Source organism: Babylonia areolata, chromosome 21, assembly GCF_041734735.1.
Source record: "Babylonia areolata isolate BAREFJ2019XMU chromosome 21, ASM4173473v1, whole genome shotgun sequence".
NCBI classification, from domain to species: Eukaryota; Metazoa; Mollusca; class Gastropoda; order Neogastropoda; family Buccinidae; genus Babylonia; species Babylonia areolata.
Window position 1 is genome coordinate 4544931 of NC_134896.1, and position 14286 is coordinate 4559216.

Sequence of the window (14286 nt, forward strand, 5' to 3'; positions counted from 1 at the left end):
TTACCAGTAATAATAATTGTCATGATAATATTAACTGTTCTGCTTTAGATGGATTTCCAAGTTCCGATTGACATCTTTAAAACTGTAGTTTACTTGAAGAAAATTACCTTGTTCTTGATTATTAGATTGTCTTTCTTAAAACAATGAAGTAAACTTTAAAAAGGCTGAGTGTAACATTTGTTGGAAAAAAGTCAAACAATTCAGATTTAGTACTTGTTAAGTGAGGGAGTGAGTCATCTTCAGATGCTATAAAAGTAAGTATCTGTTTTATGATGGAACATGGACTAATCTTCAACATTTGAGTAGACACTTTGCTTCCACAGCCTCTTTCATTTGACATTATTATGTCAGATCTGTTCAGAAGACACATCAGTTTGAGCAGTGCTGAAACTGCATCCTTTCTGTGGTGTGTATGTGGGTGAGTGAGTGAGTGAATGAGTGTGTGTGTGTGTGTGAGTGAGGGAGAGAGGCAGTGTGTGTGTGTGTGTGTGAGTGAGGGAGAGAGGCAGTGTGTGTGTGTGTGTGTGTGAGTGAGGGAGAGAGGCAGTGTGTGTGTGTGTGTGTGTGCGCGCGCGCACGTGCGCGCGTGTGTGTGTGAGCATGTTTGTGTATGTGGGTGTGTGTGTGTGTGTGAGTGTGTGTGTGTGTGTGTGTGTGTGTGTGTGTGTGTGTGTGTGTGTGTGAACATGTGATAAGTTCTGTCATTTTGTCTGTACTTGTGTAAATTGATTTATCATTTCATCATATGATCATATATTGTTAATGAGTTTTTGTGCATTATCATTATGTATGAAAAATGCATTGAGCTCTATTTGAGAAAAAACGCTGAATGATTGTTCATTATTGTTGTTATTGTTATCAATATTAATATTGTTATTATCATTATGTTGATATTGTTAATTTATATTCTCATTGAAGTAGTTTTAGTATTTCACTGTGTATCTTCATTTCTGAATCCTAATTTCTAGTTATTTCTACTCTTAATTTTTTTGTTACTGAAACCTGGTTACGTTTTTCAGATTTGAAACTGGAGGTTTGTGTATTAGGAAAACAAACAAACAAAACAAACAAACAAACAAACAAAAAAAGTCCAGGTTTAGGACTGTCTTAAAAGTGTGACATTATTCTGTAATATTCAGTTACTGGTATATCTGAAAGACAGTACAAGTGTTGTCTGTGCCAAGAGGCATGTTAATGCAACACACACACAGAGCTCAGTCTGTGATTGTAGAGGATAAGACCATGCCAATGGTGTATTTGACTCTCAGAACTATTTGTAATTTTTGCAACTCCCCCCACCCCTCACCCCCCTCCAAAAAACCCCCCACCAACCTGAAAAAGAATAATGAAAATTGTTTAAAACAATGCTCAGCATTTTTACTTTTTACTGGAGCAAATAGAATGGAGAATATATATGATCTATATATCATACCTTCAATATTCACATGATAACTCTTATTCATGGGATGATAACTAAGATGTTTTTTGGGAAAAAACCAACACAAAAGGAAACAAAAAAGCAACAACAAAAGAACAACAACAACAGAACAACATGTAAAACCAGCAAGAACAATAACAAACAACCTGAAAATATGATGAAAATAAGAAGTCTGTGTATTTCATTGGTGGCAGTGGTGCTAAGATATTAAAATGCAAATGTATTAGACACAACAGCCAAATGCAGTTATGTTATTTTGCTCCACTATCATTTTATTCTATACATAAGCACTAAACAGAAAATTCTTCACACACATTGCCACATACCCACCCACAAACACTATTATACAATATTGTGTATATATTTATGTATATAAATGAAAATGATGTGTGGGATGTTTAACAAATAGCACTTCATTAACTTCAGGAAATCATCACTGAAATACAAGTAATAAGTAAAATAACTGATGCAATGTGTAATGGAAGATGTAAGGAAGAGTACTGAATCTGTGTTACATTAATAAGTACTTCATTTCCTTGTCTTATTGAATGTATTTGGACAAGTGTGTGTGTTTGATTGTGTTGTTATTTCTATTTTGGATTGTGCTGGGTGAAAGGAAATAGGGATGATGAGTCAGATGAGGAACATTTAGTCCCAGACGATTTTGTTTTATCTGTTGTGCTTGGAATGTGTGTGTGTGTGTGTGTGTGTGTGTGTGTGTGTGTGTGTGTGTGTGTGTGTGTGTGTGTGTCCTGCTATCCATATTATGATACATAATATATTTTTGTGGTATGGGTGTGTGCTCTGTGATCTTCATCTTATTAGTGTGTTCTTTTCCCCAGATTTTTTGTTCAAGTTCCTTGTTATTGGGAGTGCTGGTGCTGGGAAGTCATGCATCTTGCATCAGTTCATTGAAAACAAATGTGAGTGTTGGGGTAAATTAACAAAATTTATGACACAGAGATGATAATCTTGTGAGGGAAGGAGAGAGGGAGAGAGAGAACTCAGAACTAAAAACGTTTTTTACTCAAGGATTAAGATTTTAGGCTTGACCTATTCTTCCAATCTGTCCTTGGAGAGAGAGAGAGAGAGAGAGAGAGAGAGAGAGTCAATAATAGTACATGTAATAATTATTTCATTTTGAGAAATATAGACAGATGTGAAAGATTTCATTATCTTGTGGCCTTGAACAAATGATTGACCATTTCACCTCAGTAATCATTTTCAAGTTTAATAAATTTGTTATTCTCATGATTAATATTTTGTGAATTGGTCTCTAAGTACATTTTGACCGGTTCTGTCCATAGACAGGTGACACATGTGTGCAGCATTTTCCCCTGTTGCTTTCTCTCCTGTGGCTCATAGTGTTAAGAAGTACTGGATTTGAATTAGAATGTAAGTTGAAGGCGGATGGATGTCTGGTCCACACAGTGTTACAGTTATGTTACTTCAAAGTTTATCAAACTAATTTATTCCTCCCTCATTCAGTATTAAGTTACTTGTATTTCTCTCTCCTAAATAAACTAATTTGTTACTCTCTCACTGAATATATTATGACGCTCTAATCAACTGTGTTGTCGAAAAAAGAAAAAGATCTAGAAGACACTTTTAATGGTGATTTTATGTTTTTTTTCCTTCTTCAGTCAAACAGGATTCAAACCACACAATTGGTGTGGAGTTCGGGAGCAAAGTTGTGAATGTTGGCGGAAAAGCTGTGAAGCTTCAGATATGGGACACGGCTGGTCAGGAGAGATTCAGGTGCAGTGAGAGAAAAAAAACCCAAAAAACCAAAAAAACCCAGATGTGTCGTCCGCTTCCCATCCTCTTCCTTTTTTTTCTCTTTCTCTTTTTTTGTCTCTTTCTCTCAGCATCTGTCTCTCGATGTTAATATTATGATAATTATTTTAGATTCTTTTTTTCATTAAAAAAAACAAACTTTTTGAAATTTTATATTATTTCATTTTCTGTTCTTTTTTCTTTTTTCCAAAATTTAATTTGAAAAATTAGATTAAAAAAATTAAAATATCTAAAATGATTAAAAAAAAGTGTTATGATTATGTCAATGTTATAACTGCTTTTTCTGAGGGGTGTGTGGGTTCTGTGTTGCAAGACTTATTGAAAGTTGTGGCCCACAAATTTAGTCAAGAGTTTTGACAGTGGTACCTTGTACTTCTTCAGCCCTGGCTCCCTGTAAAAAGGGACAGAAGCTAAAGAAGCAAAATTATGAACAAAGGGAAATAAAACGCTGAAAACATGTGCATGTGTGATAGGGCTCCTTCTGTTAGCATATTTTTTTCCCTGTGAACATGAAAGCTAAGTGAAAGAAAAAATGTTTTAAATTTTGTGAGTTTTTTTTTAGTGGGGGCTGGGGTGGGTTGAGGTGGTGGGAGGGAAATAAGTTGTGTGAAAAGTACTTGTACTGATGAAATATGGTTATGTTGAAGACATGATTTCCTTCATTAAAAAGAAAATTCAGTTGACAAAATATATGACACACCCATTCATTCAACTATCCATACATCTGTTAGTATATCCATCTGTGCATACATTACATACATATCAGATCGACACATACACACACATGGACACATGCACACACACACACACACACACACACACTGCATTACATTACACAGCATTACATAACATTGCATAACATTACAGTGATCCCCAGAAGATGCACTCATTGAACCATGACAGTCAAAATGAAAGCAATATTGATAAGCACTGGTATTAGTTTCAGCTGAATGTTACTGAAATTTCAGCTGGATCGAAAAAGAGAGGGGAGGGTGGAAAAGTTGAAATATCATTTGCTTTGTAAAGTAAACCGAGCTTTTACTATAAATCTGAAATTCAGTGACTGGAACCAAGATAAGCGATGCTGTTACTTGTAGACATTGTCTGTCTGAATTCCTGAGTGTTTTGACCCGTGTGAATGTGATTGATGTATGCTGTAACTAAGTGTTGTGTTTTTCTGTCTGTGTACAGATCTGTGACACGCAGCTATTACCGTGGAGCGGCTGGGGCCCTGCTTGTGTATGACATCACAAGGTGGGAAAGGCAGCTGAGTTTACTTCATACCAGGCTTGCTTACTTCATTCATAATAGAAATGGGATTGAAATTTTAAAAGAAAGTATAGATCTAGGCTCCTTATTTCAATTTAACTGAAAGGTCCCCCAAACACTGTTTTTAAACTTTGCAGAGTCAAGCAAAGTCACTTTGAAATTATGCGTAATCAGACTTTGTTTAAAATGATAAAAAAAATAGATGATACCTCACATGCTTGTGATGTTACTTCAGTCATATTTAGCAAAAATGCACAGTCAGCATGATTGAATTTTGGTCTGCTGCCATGTAATTTCATTGGAACGGCTGGCTGTGGTTAGAGGGCTGTGTTGTCATAGAAGTGAAAAAAACAACAGAGGCTGGCAATATTGCCTGTTTACAACTTGTCACAGCACTGAAACAGTGTGCTGCTGCTGATTGCAGGGAAATAGTAGTGTGGTGGGTTTCATTTCATTACCAAATTGTGGAAACATTGCATCAATACATTGTGTACTCTTGCAGCTCAAAGGTTGCCTTGTAATTAGCCATGGTGTTACCTGAATAATGTTACACAGCTGAAAGTGTCTTCACAATGATTTGAACAGATAAACACACACATATTAATACACAAACAGTGGGTGATTGATAGTTTTGCTGTTGCCATGTCATAAGCAGAATGCTAGTACATAGCAATGTCACAGTGACTGAATGTCAGTCATGTTCAGTCAGTGGAACAGTCGTGTTACCAGTCTTGAGAGCGGTTGGTGGTTATGAATTTTCATAATGGTTATTTCATGTAAGCTGGCTTCTTTTTTTGTCTTCATGAACAAAGTAAATGGTGGCAGTTGTTGATGAGCAACATAAAAGTAGGTGATTGTTGATGAAAACATAAAAGTGGGTGGCTGTTGACGAACAAAATAATGGTGTTGGTTCTTTCATGTCGGTCGCAACCACTGTGTGGCTGCCTGTTTCCAGTCGGGAGACGTACAATGCGCTGACAAACTGGCTGACAGACGCACGCACACTGGCCAGCCCCAACATTGTCATCATCCTGGTGGGCAACAAGAAAGATCTGGAGGCAGAAAGGGAGGTCACCTTCCTGGAAGCCAGCCGCTTTGCACAGGAAAACGGTGAGTGACAACTTTCCTCTGTAAAATGAAACAAGAAAGAAGACAAAAACAGCAGCTACTGATGACTTGAAACTTCAGAGGTGATTCATCATTGTTGCGAAAGTGTTGCTTGACTGGCAGTACTGAGCACATATGTTAAAAATCTTTGAACTTATCTATCCAAACTTTTGAAACTGTTTTTGATTAAAGCACAGGTCTTTATCCCATGGGCTGTCTTTGTGTGTGTGTGTGTGTGTGTGTGTGTGTTCACATGTTGGTGTGTGTGTGTGTGTGTGTGTGTGTGCTCACATGTTGGTGTGTGTGTGTGTGTGTGTGTGTGTGTGTGTGTGTGTGTGTTCACATGTTGGTGTGTGTGGGGGGAAGGTGGGGGAAGAGGGTGAGGTGGGAGAGGTATGGGTTTTGGGACATTTGTTACAGTACTTCAAAATAGTTTGTGTCTTAATATTTTTCAAACTCCATTGTCATTTTTTTGGATTTTGGTGATGGGAATCAGTTTGGAAGCTAAATGCTGATCGCATCTTCAGAAACTAAGTATTTTGTCAAACACCTCAGCTCTTGTCGTTTTGGCGGTTTTTGTTGACCACTGTGTGTGTGTGTGTGTGTGTGGGTGTGTGTGTCTATTTCTGCCTCAGACTTGATGTTCCTGGAGACCAGTGCTTTGACAGGGGAAAATGTTGAAGAGACTTTCCTCAAGTGTGCCAGGTCCATTCTCACAAAGATTGAGTCAGGTGCAGTACTCTTTTCATAAAGTGCTCCAATCAGTTTTAGAGCAAGTAGTGAAGAGGGACCTTTCTTTAAGATTAAAAAAAAAAAAAACACGACTATTTTGAATACATATTTATTTAGATTTTGTACAAGTGAAGTAGGAACTGAAATATGGGCAAGAATAATTCTGAACCTGTAGATAGATGTCTTTGTGGGCAACAACTCTTTTGTTCACTTGAAACTGCCGTGTGATTTTACATCTATGCACACATTTATCCTGCCATTGAAGCAGATGCTCTCATTTTAGATGGCGATATATGCTGGGTACATTTATTTTTCCTGAACAGACTGAATACAGACATTAATTACATGCATGAGATGTGGGTGTGACCCCCTACATGTATACCCAGAATGAAGAGGGGTGAAGGCATTGACAGGTATGTGTACGTTGAGAGGTTGGACAATGTCCACTGTGACCTGTGACCATCAGGAACTACCAGGTTTGGAACCTTGCGCCTTCAGGGTGCTCGTCTGTTGTCCTAACCACTCAGCTGTTGCACTCTTCATAATATTCTTATCCGGGGTTCTATAGTTTGCATTCCTTTCTTTCTCTATGGATAACTTTGGTTCACCTCCATGCTCAAAACTCAAGTGCCTAGATTGTTCATGGGGGAGGGGGGCGGAAGGGGGGGGGGGCTGAGGGGTGGGTGCTGACTGGAATGGGTAGAGCATTGGTGCCTCCCAGTCTCATTTCTTAGGCGTAGGTATCAGTCGCAGAACTGCTGCTCTTGCTGCTCTGCTTGTCATGGTAGCTTCATTCTTCAGAGCTCTGAGCAGCAATATTTTTTCCCAATTAACAAGCTGTTTTGTCTGCAGGCGAGTTGGACCCGGAGAGGATGGGATCTGGGATTCAGTACGGAGACGCATCTCTGCGGAGGTTGCAAAGACAGCAGCAGACGCCAAAGCGACCAGACTGTGCGTGCTGAGGGTGTGGAGGGCTGTGGTGATGATCTGTGAACAGGGGGACAGGGGCCGCCACCCACAGGGGTCAGGCTGACTGATTCTGTGGAGCTCTTGTCAGGACAGTCTCTTTTCTATGCTTTGCATCAAAGGTACATAAACTGTAGGTATCATAGGCAGTCAAAATAGACATCATCTTTCGCTTAGAAAAAAAGGAAGAAAAAAAGTATTGGTCGTGTAAAATGTATTGATTATTGAAGTAACCAGAAGACACAGTTAAAGAGTTGTTAGAATATCAGCTTTTCATATTCCCCACCCGTCCATGAGAAATGGATTTATTGCTAACTTAGACTGATTGAGATTATGTGGACCAAGTCAGAGGATTAAAGATGATTTTAAATGAAAGGCAAATACTTTTTTTTGTGCGATGGAATTTGTTGCCGTTGAGTACCACCTTTGCCTGGTGTTTGTGTGTGTCTCTGTGCTGTGATGGGCTGTCTGTAGCGATGGACAGCTGGCGCAGGCGATGAGATGCCTCACACTGTCTCTTCCCCCTTTGGCTCTGTCACAACTTGCCATTTCAAACATTAAATTGTGATTTATTTTGCTGTATGAAATGTACATGTCATGGCCTTGCATACATTTTTCCCTCTAAATGTTTGTACATGTTTTGAGGGGAGAGGTAAAGAGAAAGGAAACCAAAATTACGAGGAAAATTGAAGTTATCTTGAAAACAAGTTTTTCTGGACATTTTCACTAATTGTACTGTCCGTAGAACTGCTTTCATGTATCTGTTCTTTCATTCCAATTGAGGTATTGTTGGTCATGCTTTAGACTGGTCGTGGTCTCATGCAGATGTACATGGATATATATGATTCACCCAGTAAACAGAGCAGACCTGACAAACTGGCTGGTGTACGTTAGGTAGCTGATATAGATTTAGCTTGTCTTTTGGTTTATATTTGAAGAGCAGGAGTGGACAAAGTAACTTGCTCACACACATGAGTGTTGACTCTTTGAGCATGTGTGAGAATGTGCATTGACAGGAAGTCACCAGACAGAAAAACATTCAAAAGTAGAAGTTCCAGATCCCCACTTTCAGAAACTAACGGAGAACTGTTTCAGGTTCAGACAAACTGATCCATAGAAACTTTGCCACACCTGCTGAAAAAGGAAAAAAAAAAAAAAAAAAGGCAACAGATGCCTGGCCTTCACATAAACCCATGACAAAGTGCTGCTAAAGGTCATTCATTTAAAAAGGTCTGAAACATACAGTTTTAAACTCAGCAGAGGCGTGCTTAAACTATGGACTAAAGTTTGCCACAAAGGTAAACTTTTTCACTTTCTTTTCGCTGGATTTGTGTTTTGTCTTTCGTTGTCCATTCAGCTGGCACCACAGAAGTTAGAAGAGGTAAAGGCTGATGGTATGAAGCATTCATACTGATGATCAAAAGTGCATGGAAGTTTGTATGTATATATTTCTGTGAAACAGGTACCCTGCTATGTTCTGTGTACATATGTAAAAGAATGCGTTTGCCATGCTCCCACACCAGCAAATGAGTTACTGTGGTAAAGGGGTTGGAAAAAGATAATGTACATATTCAGTTTCACACACACACACACACACACACACACATAGACTTACACAGACACACACACACACACACACTCACACACACACACACACAAAATAACAACACAACTTTGTAAACAAACAAGAAAAGGTTCAAGGTACAATTAACAGACAGCATAGTTTGAGAATAATCAGCGAGTATCAAAGGATTGTTAGACACCATCTTTCTGAATGTCAAAAGTCCGTTGGTCTTAAGGTAACAATCAAAATAGAAATTAAAAAAAAGAGAATTGTTACGAACAAAGATAGAATGGTAGATGCAGCAACTGAAGAGAGAGAGAGATAGGGAAATAGTTTGCATGTGGTGTGTTGAAGGCCCGTACATGTCATCTAAATGATTCTCTGACGGATTGGGGTTAAAACTGTTGACATCACCCAGTTTTCAGACTGTGCAAATATTTCCTTTTAATGTAATAGCAAGGAAAATATGTTTTCCATGTCTTTATCACAGACATTGTTTTCATCAATTGTGATGAACAAAGATAACTTCCAGGGAAGTGGAAATCACTGGGTTTCATTTGTGTATGATTTAAAAGTTATTACTTACAAAAACAAAAAGCAAGGAAAGAGAAAAGGATAAAAGAAAAAAGATGATGAAAAAAGACAACACCACACCTAAAAGAGGACACCCAGATGAGATATGTATCAACATGTAGAATCACCTGCATAGAAGTTAGTTAAATGCAGTAGACTGAAATGAATGTTGAGTTTTGTCCATGTCATTATTTATGATTATTTTCAACTGGTATTGGGTCAGCTTGAAACTTCCCAAGGAATGCAGCGTAAAGAGGTTGATTGCTGTGCATCACATATTTGGTTTATCTTGTAAAATAATCTTATTTCCTTAAAAGTAGAGATAACAGAGTAAGTTATTCCACTTGTAGAGGCAGTGCAATACATTGAGGAAAATTGTAACAGGTTTTGTGTTATCAGGTCTCTTCCTTGCACATGTTGTCATGAACTTCTCTCCTGGAGAATTATTTCTGTCAACCACATTTTGCCTATACTATTTTTCTAAGTGTTCTTATTGATGATTTTTTTTTTTTTTTTTTTTTTTTTTGGTGTGATTCTGTCATGTCTTGTTTTGCCTGCCTGCTTCCACAGTCTTTCTGAATGTGTATTTGTTCTCTGATCCAGTGGTGAAGAGCAAGTCAGTGAATGGAGAAGGTCTTGCTGTTCATGGGTGATGAGAAGGCTTTCAATCAAAGTAAGCAAACAGTGCAGTCCACAGTAATGTTCCACGGTGAATTATGCAATAACCCATTCCTTTTTTTGTTATATGATTTCTTGAACAAATCATAGTAGATACAGGCCTGTGTCTTGTCTCCCCAAATTATGTAAAGGATTTTTTTTTTTTACTCAACATGTCAGCTCAGATGCCTCCATTTAACTACACATACTTCACCGTGACCCACTAGTGCAGACTCCGGCAGGGAGTCTGATTCCTCCTCCATTTCCACTTTTTGTTGACCTATGTAGTCTCCACAGCTAGCTCTTAGTGTCCTTCCTGCTCGGTCCTGTGTTTTTTCAGCACAAGCAGCAGTCGATGTTGCTTTGGTGGTGGTGTCTTGGTGAATGTGTTGATGCAACAGTCATCAGCTCCTTACAGGACCAGGTGTTTCACTTATTATGAGCAGAAATGTGTTTGTTTCTCCTTAGGACCTGAATGTACATAACATGTTTTTCATCATTAATCATCATATCACATATTTCCTGTTGTTCCTGCAGACAGTAGCTCCCCTGCTGTTGATGATGATGTGGAAAATGTTCCCTGAGCTTTATGACATGTCCGTGCAAAGGAATGTAGTTTGTCGTCGTCATCAGTTGTCCACAAAGCATGTGAAGCCTCACAAAGGGGTGCTGGATTCAGCTTCAGTTGTGGATCTGAAGGTTGTAACAGTGATTTTTATGGAGCAGATTTATGCATGTGATGAGGCACTGTGTGGTGGCGTTGGATGCACACACTGCTCTGTGGCAGTGACATGAACCTGTTATAGTGGACATGTCATCAACATGGAACTTGTAAACAGTGTGTGTCAGACTCAGTGGTGATTACACACCAACACACAATGACAAAAAGATAAAACAAATGATGCTTGAGAACAGATACGTGGTATCAGCAAATGTGTCAATGATTTCTCTTTTAGAGGTAAGAAAGTATTCTGGTATCTTGTATGTGGCATGAAAAAACAACTACTATGGATGTCTAAGACACTGGCTGATTATTTTCAAGTAGCTTCCAAGTAAAATTACAAGACAGTAATGATGTTGCTGTGTTTTTGTTTAGTTGTTTTTTTTCTGTTTTGTTTACGAAGACTTCATGTTACAAGGAAAAAGTAACTAAGGTGGTACAACACTGCACAATGTATTCACTAGCTGGCGTGTGGTGCACAGATGTATAAGATAAGATACTGTCAACTGTATAATCAAAGTCACTGAACTGTCATCAAAAAGTAGTAAATACATGCCAGACTAGACAACTGGGCATTGTAGATCTAGTTTTAAGACCAGACAGGTAGCACGTCTGATCAGTGATAAAAGATAGACAGGTAAAAGTGTGAGACTACAATGAACAGTCTCACTGTGCTAGCAAGAAACACCGTCATGACGTCCAAGGATAAAACAGCATCATTTTGCACTGCATGTTTCCTGGGAAACGGTATATATAAAATTTACACCAGTGTACTGTTTTTCATTCTTGTTTATTTGGCGAGGAAGTTAATGTGGTTTGGTTGTTTGACAGGTTTGTGTAATGATGGGATTGAGATGATATAACATGAATATGTGTAAATATCTGCAATAGTGATGACCTCTGTTCTGACTGTTGGGAGTGAGAAGTTAGTGGATTATGCTTCATAGTGCATATGGAGGCACTAGGGGGAACTGGGCTTGCATTCCACAAGAAATGCCTTAACCTCCACCTACTTTGCTTAGTTTTTTTCTCTCTTATTTTCCTTATCCTTTGCTACCAGGAAACATATATTTTTAAAAAAAATTTTATTATGAGCTGGGTAGAACTTTTGTGAAATCAAATGAGTTCAGCAGGCGTGTGTGCCTGGCTGATTTAAATTAGTCGAGCACCAAGCTTGCAGTCAAAATGTTGACTCACAGAATGAGAGATGCCCAACATAAAACTGACATTTTTGATACCAGTCAAAACATGCTACCATTGTGATGGTGTCAGTGTCGTGCACCACAAAAAAACAGTCATCTACATTTTGAAGGCTTTAATTTTGCAAACAGTTTGTCCAGTTACTACATTCCCTGCCTGTCTCTCCCTGTTTGAAACTGGATTAGCAGAGTTCAAGAGATAAAGTGTACATTTTCATGGCAGTATGCCTAGTTGGTATTGTTCTGTCCAGAGTTGAATGCCAAACATTCAGTGCCGCCATGACAGTAAAACTCCCAGCCCTCACCCTAGGTCCTCCCCATATTGTGCCGGTGCTTATTCTGCTGTGTGGGTGTCTGGGACTGGGGGAAAGTCACTGTTTCTTTCTTGTCAATATGGAGTGCATTGGACACTTCTATTCTGGTCAAACTTGAACTCTGTAGGCTACAAATATTTATATCAGCACAATTTCCATGTAATGATGTCACGGCTTATTCAAAAACATGACTAATAAAATTTTTAAAACATTCTTTAACTGAATCTTGGAGATGGAATATGTTGTACTCTGGGGTAACATCTCTTGCTGAAGTCAGTGAATCAGTATTGTCTTCTTTTTTTTTTTGTCAGGAAATCACAGATGCTGTGACTGAGTCATGAAAGTGCCATCAAAAACCAGACTGATTATGTATTCATGTGATTTGCTTGATCAATACATACCCTTTCTCTCTCTTGTTGTCCTTAAAAAAGACTTGTTTTCACACTGTCAAAATACTTAACAATGAATGTGATTTTGAAGATGAATGCAAAGTAAGGAATTTTTTTTACATTGTTGCAGACTATATTTTTGTTTAAAGAAATATTGACATAGTCAGTGTTTCTTCACTGCTGTTGTGAGAGTCCCCAGTATTTCATTCACTTCAAAGGCTCATAAGTACAGGTTTTTATCAGCAAAGTTTTTGAAGGTTGTGCTTTCTAGTAACCAGTGCAGACTGGTTGCATGGTTTTGCTTCCATAAACAGATAACATTAGTAAAGGGACTTGGAATTGCAGAGGCCATGATCTTGTTTGTGTTTGTTCTGGGGGGGGGGAGTCTACAAAGTTTCTTATTAAAGGTTTGATATTGGATTGCTTTTCAAAGTTCAAGTTGTCTAAGGCACTTTATTAATCAGAAAAAGACATTTTGTACAAAATTGTGGTAAGAAGTGAGAACTGGAAAAAAAAAAAAGAGCACACAATTGTTGTAAGAAGTCAGAAGTGAGTTGAGGATGACTTTTGTACTTGGTAGTTTGTGCTAAAGTTTGTGATGAGATCACAAGAAACCACTTCCTCACACACTGAGCTGATGAGTTAGGTGAATCGGAGTACCTCTATGCTGAGTCTTAAGGCTATGATGATGAAGCCATATGTAAAAAGTACAAGAATGACGTTCAATTTTGAATGGCAGAACATGTGCAAAGAGCCTTTTTTCCGTTGAGATATTTTTCCGAGTTACTGGGAGATTTATTATGTTTCTTTAGTTGGACAGTTATGCAAAAAGTTAAGACCGTTGGACTCAGAATAACACCATCTTTGAAATTGTTGACACTAGAAGTGAAAGTTACTTCACCTCCATTCCCTGCATCATGCAAACGCTGGTTGTCAGAAATTGTTCTGGGAAAAGTAAAATGTCTGTATTTGTTGAAACTTCTCAATATGTTCCCTGTCCCACTCACCCAGGCTTTTGTAACTGTTTACCAGAGGTGGGGAGAGGGGGAAGGGTGGGAGGAGGGTGGTGGGGGTGACCCAGTTGCTTGCTGGTTTCCAATGGAGAAAATAAGTGTGTATGAAAGGACATGTGTTACCATGGTCTACGTCAAGTTGTGTTGGGTGAAAATGGAATCTTGTTTGTGTTGTTGTTGTTTTTTTATACATCTGCTTGGTGATGGGATTTTCTTTGTCCCCGCTCTCTCTCTCTTTCCAGTTCTGGAAGACATATAAAATTACTGTAGAGATTTGGTTTCTGTATTGTGCATGTGGAACATACGTTCGTGTATGCACAATAATTTGTGATACATATTATACCAGATTTGCTTATTTATGGTAGGACTTCATTTGCTCTCAGTGTGGCTGAAAGCAGTCAGTGTACATAGACGTGTATCTCACTGAAACATTTCATTTGATCACATGTAAAACTGTGAATAAAATCAACAAACGTCTCTGTTGGGATTCTTGTCTTCTTGTGTGCATCACCCCAGCGTGAATGTTTTTTGTTGGTAGTCATCACAT

The 14286-nt window shown here is 38.4% G+C and overlaps 1 protein-coding gene across 1 annotated transcript in view; it reads left to right on the plus strand.

Annotated features, from left to right (window-relative positions):
• Positions 1 to 14216, plus strand: part of LOC143296498 (ras-related protein Rab-4B) — a 14849-nt gene extending 633 nt beyond the window's left edge. Inside the window, exons 2-7 of the mRNA XM_076608467.1 lie at positions 2281 to 2361; positions 3082 to 3196; positions 4427 to 4489; positions 5460 to 5614; positions 6247 to 6342; positions 7196 to 14216. Of these exons, the coding sequence (XP_076464582.1) occupies positions 2281 to 2361; positions 3082 to 3196; positions 4427 to 4489; positions 5460 to 5614; positions 6247 to 6342; positions 7196 to 7305 (620 nt within the window). The 3' untranslated portion in view covers positions 7306 to 14216. The remainder of the gene's footprint in view (positions 1 to 2280; positions 2362 to 3081; positions 3197 to 4426; positions 4490 to 5459; positions 5615 to 6246; positions 6343 to 7195) is intronic.
• Positions 14217 to 14286: the final 70 nt, after the last annotated feature.